General features: G+C 43.4%; 1 protein-coding gene across 1 annotated transcript in view; it reads left to right on the top strand.

The window, feature by feature from the left end:
* DPP10 (dipeptidyl peptidase like 10) overlaps positions 1–16,888 on the top strand; it is a 511,573-nt gene that overhangs the window by 438,233 nt on the left and 56,452 nt on the right. Inside the window, exons 10-11 of the mRNA XM_075610081.1 lie at positions 47–144; positions 5,291–5,414. Of these exons, the coding sequence (XP_075466196.1) occupies positions 47–144; positions 5,291–5,414 (222 nt within the window). The remainder of the gene's footprint in view (positions 1–46; positions 145–5,290; positions 5,415–16,888) is intronic.

The following is a 16,888-nucleotide window of genomic DNA, read 5'->3' as shown; positions in this document are numbered from 1 at the left end:
TGTAAATACATTTGTCTTACAACTAATGTTGTTTTTGTTTTCTAAGGCAGGACAAAGAAACCCTACAGTGAAACTGTTTGTGGTCAATTTCTATGGACCGACACATACGCTGGAACTGCTGCCATCCGACAGCCTGAGGTCCAGGTATTTATTCCATGTCTAACATCATTTTTGCTACCTGGTCCAAAAGTGATAGATGTAATGTGTTCATGAGGTTTTAGGCGCACATCCGCAAAGCTCCGTTACTGACTGAACGAGACATTAACTTACTGCTAAGATGGACTGCTGTTAGCTTTAACGGCCGTTACTGCTAATGATATGCTACTGTACAAAAATGGTGTGTATCCTCTCAATGCATACCCACAGCAGGCCGTTACAAGTAAGGCAGGCCTTAATGCTGGGTTATTTTCGGTCAGGGGTATACCTGGCATTGTTTTGCAGAAAATTATTTGGCCTTGTCCAAGGTGCTGAATTTGCCCACTTTGACTTCTTATATTGCCTTAGCAAAATGAATACCCTGAACTAGACCATAAAATATAGCCAAGACCTATGTGTATTAAGGGGTTAATAACAATACCCTAAATACCTTATTACACGTTGTATGGCATAGGGGTACAACTGTTATAGCATACAAGTGATTAACCACCCCCTTATTCCCATTGTGTGGCCTAAACTCCCTCTCCTGGGGACCTACGCCCATAACCCACCCCACATACACCCACACCCCAGACAAACCTAACCCATCATCTACAGTTCTTGCCATTAGCCCTTCTCTTGCCAAAGGTCGTTAATAGGGCTATTGGCCAATAGAAACACAATAAACCGTTGCCCCCCAAGTCAATAGACTGAGAGCAGGGGTATATAAAACGGATGCTTTATTTGACAGTCACTGCAGATGGTATACAGCGGATGCAGATTGATGACAACTGGGCTCTCTGTAGTCTTGAGGCCTCTTATCTATCTGGCCCAGTCAACCTAGGAGGGACTGACTGGCCTAGCTCACTCCCAACCAGGAGGAGCAGCACACACCTCCTCTCCCTAGGAGGGGTGGAAGAGAATGCCACTATAATTTGGACTTCCTCTCTGAGACTCCAGAAGGGGAGGGCACAAGGTAAGGCCTGTACCACTGAAAGAAAAGTATGCATAGTCCCAAAAATTCCTCTGTATTCAGAAAGCGATGGTATCCCTCTGCTGCTCCCACTCTCCCGTGATCAGCGGGGTCAAATCGGAACACATACACAAAAATGAAGCGCAAAAAAGGAAAAACCATCAGTGATTAATTGAAAAACTTTATAAATTGACTCAATATTACATAAAAATCACACAAATATATTACATGATATAATAAAAAGATCCTAATAGATCTAAGACCCGCACAGTCTATGCACTAAGTGTTCCTTTTCATATGTAAGCAGGAACATCTCTTTTTTCCCCCTGACTTTTTCCATCTATAGTTCTGAGGGGGCTGTGATTTGGGAACACTGCTTTAGTGCATAGACTGTGTGGGTCTTAGATCTATTAGGATCTTTTTATTATATCATGTAATATATTTGTGTGATTTTTATGTAATATTGAGTCAATTTATAGAGTTTTTCAATTTTGACCGATGGTTTTTCCTTTTTTGCGCTTCCTTTTTGTGTATGTGTAAAGGTCTGAACCACTATTGGCTGTACACAGACACTTGTGGCACCACCTTTTCAGTCACTCAGAGAGTCAGCATAAGGGGGGTCAAAGCCCTAGGATAACCTGTCACAGCCTGTAGTTACTAAGGGCCAGGCATGCTACATTCTCCCCTGGGTGGAAATTTCCATGTCCTCACTGGAACTAATTTAATGCACCATCCATCCCTCTGGAGTCTGCAAGATAACCAGAATACCTATACGGACAGCAGGTACCCAAATCATCCACTGATTACAGTGATGATATACTGTACAACTTCTTCCAACATGAAGAATAAGCGTACTACTTGTAATAATTGGGATCAGGCTTTTTGATTACCCGTCCCTCAAAATCCTTCTCCCACACAAACATACCTGTCGGACTTCTACTCTGTCCATAAAAATACAGGTCCCTATCATCCATTCCCCCATGAGGGTACATATGAGAGACTCGGTGATGAACTCCTTCATACTAGTTTTGGCCCTAAGATAGGCCAACAAGGCTTGCTTGAGTCAATCATGCCTATTCTCCTCTGTCTCCTGCATGATCAGCTCGGGTTCATAGGGGAAATCGTACCCATGAGACTGACGGTACCTGTTCTTAATTGCCCAGTCAGCTCAGCTAAGCCTTAGTATCTTGTGGCCAGCTCATGGCCTGGTAAGACCCACAACTTAGGTTCATTAGGGTCCACCTCCTGGTATAGAATAGAGGAGCCCATAGGGACTCTTACTCCCAAATGTATTTCTCCTAGCCGTTGACGTATGGCTTCAGCTGTATCTTCTGGAGAGTAGCGGCCTTCTTATTTATTTATTTATTTATAAAATATTTTACCAGGAAGTAATACATTGAGAGTTACCTCTTGTTTTCAAGTATGTCCTGGGCACAGAGTTAAGACAAATAATACATGGTTACAAATAGTTACATGAATGAACAGGGTATACATTATATACAAGACATTGCATGCACAGTTAAAGATAATAAATGTTATGGGCGTATGAAACAGTTACAGACCAGATTAAAATGTGTGACAGCCTTAGATTTGAAAGAACTTAAACTGGTGGTGGATGTGAGAGTCTCTAGTAGGTTGTTCCAGTTTTGGGGTGCACGGTAAGAGAAGGAGGAACGTCTGGATACTTTGTTGAGCCTTGGGACCACCAGTGATCCACTATGGGACCATCTACCAACATGAACCTGGTTCTATCCATGCTGGTGACATAGCCATGGAAGATAGGGCCCCACTACTTAAGGGGTTCCCTGGCCATAGGTTCAGGCCTTGGGCTACTTGGCCTGGTACACACCTGGGAAGATACTCCAGAGGTATTAGACTGCTGAGATCTAGCCTGCTCCCTGCCGGGAGGCACAGCACACACTTCATCTCTCCAGGAGGGTGGAAGAGAACAGGTTTATATTGAATCATTACTCAACTTCCACAAACACCATATGGTTTATCTGGGCATCAGCCTTATGTAAGATACAGCATGTACAGCTATGTCTGCAGGGAACCATGCTCCGCTGTATACAGCTAAATAAGCTTCAAATCCAATCCAGACAAAACAAGAGCTAATAAAACGGGGCAGCTCACTGGGCTCTGACCTTTGTATTTGAAACTAAATGCAACGCCCGTTAAATTAACGTTTTTTACTCTTGAAATTGCTCCTTACCTGTGTTCAGATCAGAAGGATCATGGATTTATATTTTCATCTTGCTGGAAAAGTGATCCATTCCTCTCAAATCAATATTCCTGTAGGTTTGTAAACACGGCTTACAGGCTGTTGATTAGAATGCCCAAGCGAGCAGTAATGTCAGCCCAATGCAGCAGGTCACAGTGTGCAATGGCTCACCAAGTCCAACAACACAATGCCTTCATTGTCTTTAGCTGCATAAAGTTTCATTATCACCAAGCAGCTAACCGAGAGGGTCCTGGGAGACAGCAGCCCTCCTGTTTATAGAGTCCCAGTGCTCTTCATCTCCTTGTAGTTCAGGTTTCCCTTCTTTGAACACGATTGTGTGTGGACGATTGTAGATTGCAATGTATCTCTTGCCTCAGTAGGAGAACATCTCCTGGAGGCCGCACAGCAGGTGTCCAGCGCAGCAAGCGGCATTTACACATTTAGCACACAGCTTCACATTTACTGCCGTTTATTTGATGCTTATTGGATTGTGCGTTCACTTGCTAAAAGAATACATGGAAGTGTTATGCCTGGCAGTGACGCAGAGGCAGAAGATCTTGATTTAGTCTCAGCTAAAGTACACTGGACATCCATTGGGAACTGAGTGGGATAATGGCTTAATGAGCACTTGTGTTACTGTTACATTTCCAGAGAAGGGTCCGGATCAGAGATACTGTGACCAATGAGCAGTGTTCTGTTGAAGTCATCTCACAATACACAGTCTGTAGAGACAAACGTCTGAACTCATGAGATTCATACACAGAAACCATCAGTTTTACTCAGTGTAAGAGATGTGTTCAGAGGTATGCAATGAAGACTGTTTTAAGGTGAAATTAAAATAAGGCTTTATTGCGCCTGTCACTTTAAACACAGCAAACATATAAATCAGCAAACAAAATCCGCTCCACTTTGGAGTATATATACTGTACACTTGTAGTCCAGCTTCACCAGCCCAAATCATAGAGACATATATATATATACATAGATAATCAGTCTTATAAGAAAAGTCTTATCTGTCTCGTAGTTGTAGGGGGAAGGCTTCTCTCTTTCCTGGGTTGCTGCCTTTTCCTCAGGTTATCTCAGCATTCAGGTGTAGAAGTCTTGTGAGCTCCAGACATCTGTGATCCCTCTGTCAGTCTCATCTGTGAGACTCAGGAACCTCTGCTCTGTCTGCTTCCTTGGTCAGCCCAATTGTGGACTAAGGAATCTCTCTTCCTGTCTCAAAGGCAGGCTTTTCTAACCAACCTCTAATCAGCCAGGTGGTGTTTTTTAATTGACTACCAGCAGTTAACCACCACACTGCTGGATTAGAAGCACCTTTTTGAACAGGGACAAATCCCCTGTTACACTCAGTAATATATTTTTACTGTAGCACTGTTTTTGCAGCATCACACACTGCATTACATCACACACGGGGTGCATCATCACACACTGCATTACATCACACACGGGGTGCATCATCACACACTGCATTACATCACACACGGGGTGCATCATCACACACTGCACGATCCCTCACTGCACTATCACACACTGCATTACATCACACACTGCATTACATCACACACTGCATTACATCACACACTGCATTACATCACTCACTGCATCAAATCACACACTGGTGCATCATCACTCACTGCATCATCACACACTGCATCACATCACTCACTGCATCATCACTCACTGCATCATCACACACTGCATCATCACACACTGCATCACATAACAGCTGAAACAGGACACTTTGGAACGGAAATTGTCAGCAAATTCTTGTGAACTAGAGACCTGTTCTCTACGACACAGAAAAGGATCATGGGACGTGTCCTTTTAGGTGTTAAGTGGATGCTAAGAGATCTCATTTACCCACGCCTGCATTATATGACAATAGTGACCGTTCTGGCAGTAATACGGTTAAGGATAGCATCGATGATAAATATATATTTTTGCATTGATTGTTCTAGGGATTATTACATCACGATGGTGAAGTGGGTCAGTAATACCAAGACAGTGGTGCGATGGTTAAATCGACTGCAAAACATCTCAGTTCTCACTGTCTGTGAAACAACCACCGGGGCCTGCAGCAAAGTAAGTGTGTTCCCACGTATCCTACAGCATGACATTGTGTCCTTAACCTCTCCAGTGCCGGATATTGTGTCCTTAACCTCTCCAGTGCCGGACATTGTGTCCTTAACCTCTCCAGTGCAGGACATTGTGTACTTAACCTCTCCAGTGCCAGACATAGTGTACTTCACCTCTCCAGTGCTGGACATTGTGTCCTTAACCTCTCCAGTCCCGGACATTGTGTCCTTAACCTCTCCAGTGCCGGACATTGTGTCCTTAACCTCTCCAGTGCCAGACATTGTGTCCTTAACCTCTCCAGTCCCGGACATTGTGTACTTAACCTCTCCAGTGCCGGCCATTGTGTCCTTAACCTCTCCAGTGCCGGACATTGTGTCCTTAACCTCTCCAGTGCCGGACATTGTGTCCTTAACCTCTCCAGTCCCGGACATTGTGTACTTAACCTCTCCAGTGCCGGACATTGTGTCCTTAACCTCTCCAGTGCCGGACATTGTGTCCTTAACCTCTCCAGTGCCGGACATTGTGTACTTAACCTCTCCAGTGACGGACATTCTGTACTTAACCTCTCCAGTCCCAGACATTGTGTACTTAACCTCTCCAGTGCCGGACATTGTGTACTTAAACTCTCCAATGCCGAACATTGTGTCCTTAACCTCTCCAGTGCCGGACATTGTGTACTTAACCTCTCCAGTGTCGGACATTGTGTACTTAACCTCTCCAGTGACGGACATTGTGTACTTAACCTCTCCAGTGACGGACATTGTGTACTTAACCTTTTCAGTGCCGGACATTGTGTCCTTAACCTCTCCAGTGCCAGACATTGTGTAATTAACCTCTCCAGTGCCGGACATTGTGTGCTTAACCTCTCCAGTGCCGGACATTGTGTAATTAACCTCTCCAGTGCCAGACATTGTGTCCTTAACCTCCCCAGTGCTGGACACTGTGTAATTAACTTCTCCAGTGCTGGACATTGTGTAATTAACCTCTCCAGTGCTGGACATTGTGTAATTAACCTCTCCAGTGCTGGACATTGTGTAATTAACCTCTCCAGTGCCGGACATTGTGTAATTAACCTCCCCAGTGCTGGACACTGTGTAATTTACTTCTCCAGTGCTGGACATTGTGTAATTAACCTCTCCAGGGCTGGACATTGTGTAATTAACCTCTCCATTGCAGGACATTGTGTACTTAACCTCTCGAGTGCCAGACATTGTGTAATTAACCTCTTTGGTGCCGGAAATAGTGTTCTTAACCTATCCAGTGCTGGACATTGTGTTCTAAACCTCTCGAGTGCCAGACATTGTGTAATTAACCTCTCCAGTGCCGGATATAGTGTACTTAACCTCTCCAGTGATGAACATTGTGTAATTAACCTCTCCAGTACCGGACATTGTGTAATTAACCTCTCCAGTGCCGGACATTGTGTAATTAACCTCTTCAGTGCTGGACATTGTGTAATGAACCTCTCCAGGCATGGACATTGTGTAATTAACCTCTCCAGTGATGGACATTGTGTAATTAACCTCTCCAGTGCCGGACATTGTGTAATTAACCTTTTAGGTGCTGGACATTCTCTAGTGAACCTCTCCAGGCATGGACATTGCAGGACCCCAGCACTGGAAGGTGCACCATTTATCAGATTTCAGGAGGGATTGCCCAGATTATGAGTCAGAAGGAAAGTTATTTCAGCTCAATAAACTGCTCTGATTGCACGTGTCAATACTCATAAAGTTACTCTAATTCTCTCTTAGCGCCCAATGACTTTGGTTTTAGAAAATGTCTGATAATCAGATAGTCAGGGCCTCAACTCTAGCCTGGGGTACTTCTGGCCTAGGGCAGAAGCTCGCAGCTCTCTGCCCCCCTTCCGTCCCCCACTGTCTCCTCAGTCTGATTGACTCATAGCACATTGCCCATATAATGTATCTACTCTCTGCAGGGAAAGCTGCAAACACTAATGGCTGCCTGCAATTATCTGACTCACCTGCCTCTAAGCCTGCTGGGAGTTGTAGTTCCCTGTGAGGCTTTTCCCTAAGAGAACCGCATGGGCGCCTCTCTAATGGCCGACTAACTTTCTCTATCTGCAAAACAAAACACAAAACAGCGCACAATGCTCATGGTGAAGTAAGAATGAACAATTTATATTCAAAAGTAATTCAAGGTTCTGCGTACATCAGATAAAGGTTTTAAAAGTACTTTTATTATTTATTTATAAAATATTTTTACCAGGAAGTAATACATTGAGAGTTATCTCTCGTTTTCAAGTATGTCCTGGGCACAGAGTAAAACAAATAATACATGGTTACAAGTACAGTTACATAAATGAACAGGGTATACATTATATACAAGACATTGCGTGCACAGTTAAAGAAAATATATATTATGGGCGTATAAAACAGTTACAGACCAGATTAAAATGTGAGACAGCCTTAGATTTGAAAGAACTTAAACTGGTTGTGGATGTGAGAGTCTCTGGTAGGTTGTTCCAGTTTTGGGGTGCACGTTAAGAGAAGGAGGAACGTCCGGATACTTTGTTGAGCCTTGGGACCATGAACAGTCTTTTGGAGTCTGATCTCAGGTGATAAGTGCTGCAAGTGGTAGGGGTGAGGAGCTTTTTCAGGTAGCTGGGTAGCTTGCCCATGAAGAATTTAAAGGCAAGACAGGAAAGGTGAACTTTGCGCCTAGACTCTAGTGATGACCAATCTAGTTCTTTGAGCATATCGCAGTGATGTGTGTTGTTGCATTGGAGAACAAAACGACAAATTGAATTGTAGAGGGTGTCAAGTTTGCTAAGGTGGGTTTGAGGTGCCGAGCCATATACTATGTCTCCATAGTCAATAATTGGCATTAGCATCTGCTGTGTGATACGCTTTCTGACCAGGAGACTTAGGGAGTATTTGTTCATGTAAAGTACCCCTAGTTTGGCATAGGTCTTGGTTGTCAGGGTATCAATGTGCATCCCAAATGTTAAGTGGGAGTCAAACCATAAGCAGGTATTTAAAACTAGTGAAAGGGGTTAGGGTGGTGTTAGCATTGGTTCTAATCAGGAGCTCAGTCACTGGAAGCTTTAAAAATTTAGTCTTGGTCCCAAATACCATTGTTACAGTCTTGTCAGTGTTTAAAAACAGTTTGTTTTCGGAAATCCAGTTTTCGAGTCTCAAAAAGTCAGACTGAAGTATGTGTTAAAGGTCGGAGAGGCTATGGCTGTGTGCATATAGGATTGTGTCGTCTGCATACATGTGTATTGAGGCTTCCTTACAAGCTGTGGGAAGATCATTAATGAACACTGAGAAGAGTAGGGGGTCCAGAACAGAGCCTTGCGGGACACCACAGGTGATATCCAGGGGGTTGGAGTTAGAGCCTGAGATGGACACATGTTGGGATCTTCCTGATAGGTAGGACTGAAACCAGTTTAAAGCATGCTTCCCTATTCCAGAGCTCTGGAGTTTGTTAAGCAGGATAGCATGATCAACTGTGTCAAAAGCCTTTGCAAAATCTAGGAATACTGCACCAGTGAGTTGTCCCTGTTCCATTCCACACTGGATTTCATTGCAAACTTTTAGCAGGGTAGTTACGGTGGAGTGTTTGGGACGAAACCCAGATTGGAATTGGCTAGGGAAATTTGTCTTTTTATAGAAATCGCTTAATTGGGAGTGGACACATTTTTCCATGACTTTGGCTAGAATTGGGAGAAGTGAGATTGGGCTGTAGTTTGAGACAGTATTTTTGTCCCCACTTTTGAAGATTGGGACAACTCTGGCAGTTTTCCAGGTCTTGGGGATATGGCCTGCAGACAGGATAGAGTTGACTATGGACGCAATTGGTTTGGCAATGGCTGGGGCACCAAGTCGTAGGAACCTAGATTGTAGTAAGTCAGGTCCACATAGGCTGCTTAGTTTTAGTTTGAGGAGCGCTTGTATAATCTCCTCTTCAGATACTGGGCCAAATTGAAAATTGTGGGCAGTCTTGGGAGGGGGTGGACTATAGGGGTACTCCCAGGATGAGATTCAGGTTTGTGGTTTGGGCTGTGTTTTGCTAATAAGTTAGTGGCACACCCCACAAAGTAATCATTGAATGCATTTGCAATGTCAGTGGGGTTTGTCAGAGTAATATCCCCCTTAGTGATATTACTTGGTTGTTGATGGTTAGGAGGCTGGAATATATTGTTGATAACCTTCCAGAAGTTAGCTGGGTTTGTTGTATTTTGGTGGAGATTGTCAGAGTAATATTGTGCTTTTGCATGCCTTGTTTGCCTTGTGCACATGTTCCGCGTACATCTGTAGTGATTGAGATCCTTGGTAGTGCCAGTTACTTTGTAGCTTTTCCACAAGGCATCCCTGAGCTGGTAGAGTGCAATAAGGTCAGGTGTAACCCATGGAAGGTGGGCTCCCCGTACCCTTATTTTTCGTAGTGGAGCATGGGTATCGCAGAGTTTAAAGAACTCGAATTGGAAATAGTCGAGCGCAGAATCAGGGTCGGGAATTAAATTGATTCTGTGCCATGGGCAGTTGGTAAGGTCATCCAGAAACTGTTGTGGGTTAAAGTTTTTAAATGTTCTAGTGAGGAGAACTTTAGGGCTTGAATGGGGTGTTTTAATTTTCCTTACACAGTACACTATTGCATGGTCACTGAAAATGTCAGGAAGGATGCCAGAGGATTGGATTCTGCTGGGGTTTGAGGAGAGAATCCAGTCTAGCAAGGAATGGTTGTGCGATTTCAGGTTTATCCGTGTGGGTTGGGAAATGAGTTGCGATAGTTTAAGTGACTTGAGTTGTATCTGGATTTTGTGGTTTTTAGGGTCAAGCCAATTGAAGTTGAAATCCCCAAGAACTAGCAGCTCACTCTTCTCATTCAGAGAGGAAATGGAGCCAAGAAATTGGGTGATATCAGTCAGGGATTGTAGAGGGGCTTTAGGGGGGCTGTAGATGCCAGCAAGCAAGATGGGCTTAGAAAAGGGGAGGCAGATTTTGCCAACTAGGATTTCAAAAGAGGGTGGGCTTGGTGGGCAATTTAACAGTGTAAATTGTAAGGTGTCTGCAATATAAAATTACACCCCTCCTCCTCTCTTTTACCTATCTCTCCTAAAAATGAAGTATCCCTGAATAGCGATATTTACATCAGGGGTTTTAGGGGATAGCCATGTTTCTGTAAGAATGATGGCTTTGGGTTTATGCATAAGGCACCATGCCCTTGTTCGTCCAGTTTGGGCAGCAGGCTCCGGATGTTTATATGGGTGACAGATAGCCCTTTTTGGAATTTAAAGGTGGAATTCTCAGGGGCATGGGACAGAGCTGAAATGGGAGGACCTGGGTTAGGTTCAATATCACCTGCTAAGGAGAGTAACAGTACGAGTAGGAATTTGGGAAGTTGTTTGCAGGTTGTAAATTTGTGGTGTTTGCCATTAGAGTGAGCAGTGGTTGGTGTGCTGCTTTTTAGAGTTCTCCACCAGCATTCTGATCTACTCTGATCTGAACATATGATCTGAACATATTGATCTACTAGTACCCTTAGTATTCTATCACTTTGCTGGTTAAGTGAAGCTGGCGTGGGAGGCAGAGCTGACCCTGATCGGTGAGACTGTCCCTCTACCAGCTACTCCTAAACGGAGCTTGGGACTTATCTACCTGGATTACGCTGAAGCCTGAAGGGAACCCTCCGCTTCTTAAGAGCCCAGCAGACGAGAGCACAGCCTGATATGACTGCAGATACCTGACATTGGGTGACCCGCTGCAGCCTTCTCCTGTGTCCTGATACCTGAGTGGTAACAACTGTCATAGTTACAGTTACATGTCTGTTTTACCTTTATCTGATGTACGCAGAACCTTGAATTAAATTATTCATTCTTACTTCACCATGAGCGTTGTGCGCTGTTTTGTGTTTGATTTTGTCTAGATTCAGGGTCTTGGATGACCCTATCACAGCAGCAGACGCTCCTTATTGGTAACCTAGCTACTTATACTCACTTGGGTATTAAGTGGTTAATGCACTTTATTTCAATTCACTCTGTTTATTCATTATAGTTGCGCACTTGTACTGTGTTTTTCTTTTCTTTCCTTTCTCTATCTGCGCCTGCGCTAGATTAGTGGCCGCCCCGCCACTTTCCTGCGCATGCGCAACATCTAGGGGGCCTTCCTGCCTCTCTATACTTTCCTATGTGTAATGGGCGCCGCGACTGCAAACGTGCACCGAATCTCGCGGCAAATGCAACAGGGCCGCCGGACACCTCCTGCGCATGCGCAAATTCATACAAGATGGCGGCTCCCTATCACTGATGTCGCCGGGAGCCCCCGGTGATGCACTAGCCCCTGCAGCATCCCCTACCAGTGTGAGGCTAAGGGGGACCAGGGGGAACCCCGCTACATATACACATATATATCTATATATATATATATATATAAAAACAAAGAGAAGCGCAGGCTCCATAGTGTTTAACTGTATAAAAATAAAGTACATTTAATATGACACGCAGTCCCTAGGAATCACACTTACAAGATTTAAAAAAACACTGAACATTTGAGAGAAATCTCTAAGGGGTACGTCAGCTGGGTTGGAGGGGTCCAATGTAATACTCTGCCTTGGTATAGTACAGCTGCTGGAAACTCCTGTCGCACTTCCGCAATGCTACACTCGATCAGCCAGTCTCTCAGCACATTAATGCCAGTCCTCCGGTCAGCTGAATGCTCTGGGCACAGACCGCATGTGCAGCGTTTGCAACCAGGCTATCCGTCAGGTACAGGGACCTCCTCTCTACCGCCGTGCGTGCTGCGTCACCACCTTGTCCCGACTGGTTTCGGAACCTGAGGAAGTCACATGATGACGCAGCATGCACGGCGGTAGAGAGGAGGTCCCTGTACCCGACGGATAGCCTGGTTGCAAACGCTGTTTTGTGGGGTTCAGGTCTGTGCAAAGAAAAAATTATTCCAAAAATTGCTACTTTTAAAAGCATGTTGTTATCAATCTACCATTTATAAATATATTCTTCCGTGTAATATCATTAAGGAAATTGAGGTGGAAATGCGGCCTTGGCATTCTGGGGACGTTTAGTAACATAGCTCCCCCCTCTTATGGCCCAAACACATCACCCTGTGTGTTCCTGGGATTTCTGAATTACTGGCCACGTAGGGTCCGTAGACTTTATGGCGCAGCTACTCTCAGGTCTATAAACGTACGATTTGGTCAGTTAATGTGGAGTCTGGAAAGGCCTCTTTGGGGCCATGGCTACTTTTACATGTTTTCTGCTTTAAGTGATTTAAATTATTAATGATTTTTGAGGAGTCCCAAACATAGTCGGGAATAACCTGACCCACAGTGAGGTTAGTCACACAGGTATATTCATTAAAGAGCCATTATTATTTCTGTGGCGTGAGATACCACCTCATAAGGACTTTATATGCGTTCTCTTTTAAAGTAGTGCATATCAAGCTCTTAGCTGCTACTGTTACAATAGCCAACCAGTCTTCTTCGCTCACCTCTTCTCCCAAATCTGCTTCCCACTTAATCATATAAGGTAGTTTATAACTTTCTGTAGAGTTTGAACTGACCACTTCTGTATACATCTGCGATGTAAGTCCCTTTGTATTTGTCCCTCTTAGACAGCGCTTTTCAAAAGTAGTCAATGGGGGAAAGGGAGAATGTTTATTATAGTATATATATATAGTATATAGTATATATCACTCCACAGAAATTAGCAAGGTTTGGACCAGGATGCTCCCCTCTGTGCCCAAGACAGGTTGGAGCATCGGCGAACCTGTTACACATGTTGTGGTCTTGTCCTCGGATAGTCCCATTATGGGCACAAATTAGACATTGGCTTCAGAGGATTTTTGACCTCACTATTCCTCCGGATCCATGGCTGTTCCTTTTGAACAGACCTTGGCCGGGCCTTTCCAAAACATGTAATAAACTGATTATGCGTTTAGCAACAGCTACGAGGTGCGAGATCGCGGCACTGTGGAAACAAACAGAGATTCCAAATATCCCCCAGATTAGGAATAGAATGTGGTATATTTGCCAGGTGGAAAAATGAACGAGTTTAGTTAATGACACTGGCGCCAAATTTATAAAAGTCTGGACGCCGTGGTTGGCCCAGACAGACATCCCAGGAGTAGAGAGAACCACAATCTGGCAATTATAGAGATAAATGCGTTCTCGTTTGAAATAGGGGTAAGAATATGGGTAAGAATGAGCTGTAGGTCACCTTTTAATAAGACTAGCCAGGCCTTCGTGGGTGAAATAAGAAATATAAGAAATAATAGAAATTTAATAAGGACGTTAGTCATCCACACAAGAGTTGAAGAGAGTTCCCATAGGAGTAATAGTAAAATAACAGAAGCAGAGATCGCACACCTGTTATCCCCCCCCCCTTTTTTTGTTGTGTCTTTTGTTTTTTGTTTGTTTACAAGCAGATAACATGTTACAATTTTGATAAGAATATTTTTATTCCACATTTGAAATTTCTGAATAGGCAATGTTTTATTTGATATGAAAAAAAATGCAATAAAAATTTGATGTTGAAAAAAAAAAGAGCCATTATTATAAGTATGTGTTAAATAAAATGGACTCAATTGACCATCAATGATAATTCCCTTTCCTCTTTATTTCACTCAATTTGTATTTTTTTTAAATATTGGGGTGGGTACAGGCTAGGGGGAGGGGACATTCAGGTACATTATACCATGGCATATTTATACATTATACTAAGTGTACGGCCCCTCAGTTCCTGGGTAGTAAACATATCAGCGCACCCTCATCCATATCTCCCACCACCCTGTTTATTTCCTTATTCTTAGGGGCACCGCAGTCTAGTGGTCCTCCCTACTTACACCTGCAAAACGGCTCTCGGGAAGTTTTTATGGCCGTTAGCTGCTATCCATGGCTTCCACACCTTAGAGAATTTGTAAATGGTGTCTGCACTCATGCTCATTCATGTTTCCATTAGGAATACCTCAAAATTCTTCATTTGACCAGGTCTTTGCAAGGTCTAATTGTTTTTTCCATGCTAGGGCTATATATATATATAGATATATTTATATACTGCCAATCTGATTTCTTCTCTATCAAGGGCCTGTAGGGATCTGCTTAGAAATGCTGACCAGGGATCTAGAAGGAACTCAGCCGATGTGCTGAGCCATTTTGTGGAGTGCTTTCCAAAGCTCTGCTATTGAGTGTCAGCTCCACCACATGTGCTGAAAGGTTCCTACTTGGCCACTGCCGTTTGTACATAATGTGGAGGAATTATTGTAGAACCTTGATCATTTCGATGGATTGGTGTAGCATCTTGACCGTGTTTTCTTTAATTGTCCCACTTATTGAGCTTTGGGTAATACCTCAAAGATATCCTCCCAATCGTCCCCATCTAGAATTGTCCCAATCTCTGCTTTTCCTCTTTAATGAATATACCTTACAGTCAGGTTCTGACCACGCAGTCTGCTTCTGACCTCTCACTCTGGTGCTGACCTCTCACTCTGGTGCTGACCTCTCACTCTGGTGCTGACCTCTCAGTCTGGTGCTGGCCTCTCAGTCTGGTGCTGGCCTCTCAGTCTGGTGCTGGCCTCTCAGTCTGGTGCTGGCCTCTCAGTCTGGTGCTGGCCTCTCAGTCTGGTGCTGACCTCTCAGTCTGGTTCTGACTTCTCAGTCTGGGTCTGACATCTGTCTGGTTCTGACCTCTCTATCTGGTTCTGACCTCTCAGTCTTGTTTTGACCTCTGGTTGGTTCTGACAGCCATCATCATAGGAGATTTTATATTTTTAAAGTTTCTTCTTAAGTATGGAGTTTAAAACTGATTTCTAACATCTAGCAAAAATGCATAATGAAAAAGGGATTGCAATAGAAAGAATGGTCAACCCTAAAAAGTTCTTTAAGTACATTAATAAGAAAAAAATTGAGAAAAGAAAATATAGGACCCTTTCAGTGTGAGATGGGTAGGCAGATTATTGGAGATAAGGAACAAGCTGAGGTATTAAACACATTCTTTGCCTCTGTGTTTACCAGGGAAGAATCAAGTTCAATAGTAGTGCCGCAGGAGGAAGCCACAACCTCCATATTAATGAACAATTGGTTAACTGAGGAAGAAGTTCATAAGCGACTTGAAAAAATTAAAGTAAATAAGGCACCTGGCCCCGATGGCATACATCCAAGTGTTCTCAAGGAGTTAAGCTCAGTAATAGTCAAACCATTATATTTAATATTCAAGGACTCCATTTCCACAGGCTCAGTACCACAAGATTGGCGTAAAGCAGATGTGGTGCCTATATTTAAAAAGGGAGCTAGATCACAACAGGGGAATTACAGACCTGTAAGCCTGACTTCAATAGTAGGGGAAACTACTTGAAGGTTTAATACGGGATAATAGTCAGGAATACCTAATGGAAAACAAAATTATTAGTAATAGTCAGCATGGATTTATGAAGGATAGATCTTGCCAAACTAACCTTATTTGTTTCTTTGAGGAGGTAAGTAGGAATTTAGACCAGGGTAATGCAGTTGATGTGGTCTACTTAGATTTTGCAAAGGCTTTGGATACGGTTTCACACAAGAGGTTGATGTACAAAATAAAGAAAATTGGACTCAGTAATAATATATGCATCTGGATTGAAAACTGGTTACAGAACAGACAACAGAGGGTTGTCATAAATGGAACTTTTTCAGGTTGGGCTAAAGTCGTGAGTGGAGTACCTCAGGGATGGGTACTGGGACCCCTGCTTTTTAACTTGTTTATTAATGACCTTGAGGTTGGCATTGAGAGCAAAGTCTCCATTTTGCTGATGATACTAAATTGTTTAAGGTAATAGAATCAGAGCAGGATGTCATTTCTCTTCAGAAGGACTTGGAGAGACTGGAAACGTGGGCAGGTAAATGGCAGATGAGGTTTAATACAGATAAATGTGGGATGCAAGAATAAACAGGCGAATTACAAATTAAATGGGGATAAATTGGGGGAATCCTGGATGGAGAAGGATTTAGGAGTGCTTGTAGACAGCAGGCTTAGCAATAGTGCCCAAAGTCATGCAGTAGCTGCAAAGGCAAACAAGATCTTATCTTGCATCAAACGGGCAATGGATGGAAGGGAAGTAAACTTATTTATGCCAATTTACAAAGCATTAGTAAGACCACACCTTGAATATGGAGTACAATTTTGGGCACCAATCCTAAGAAAAGACATTATGGAACTAGAGAGAGTGCAGAGAAGAGCCACCAAATTAATAAAGGGGATGGACAATCTAACTTATGAGGAGAGACTAGCTAAATTAGATTTATTTACATTAGAAAAGAGGTGTCTAAGAGGGGATATGATAACTATACACAAATATATTCGGGGACAATACAAGGAGCTTTCAAAAGAACTATTCATCCCAAGGGCAGTACAAAGGACTCGGGGGCATCCCTTTACTGTACAGTAGGTTAGAGGAAAGGAGATTTCACCAGCAACAAAGGAAAGGGTTCTTTACAGTAAGGGCAGTTAAAATTTGGAATTCATTACCCAT

The sequence above is a fragment of the Ascaphus truei genome, chromosome 7 (genome assembly GCF_040206685.1).
Source record: "Ascaphus truei isolate aAscTru1 chromosome 7, aAscTru1.hap1, whole genome shotgun sequence".
NCBI classification, from domain to species: domain Eukaryota; kingdom Metazoa; phylum Chordata; class Amphibia; order Anura; family Ascaphidae; genus Ascaphus; species Ascaphus truei.
This window is presented reverse-complemented; position numbering and strand designations above follow the sequence as displayed.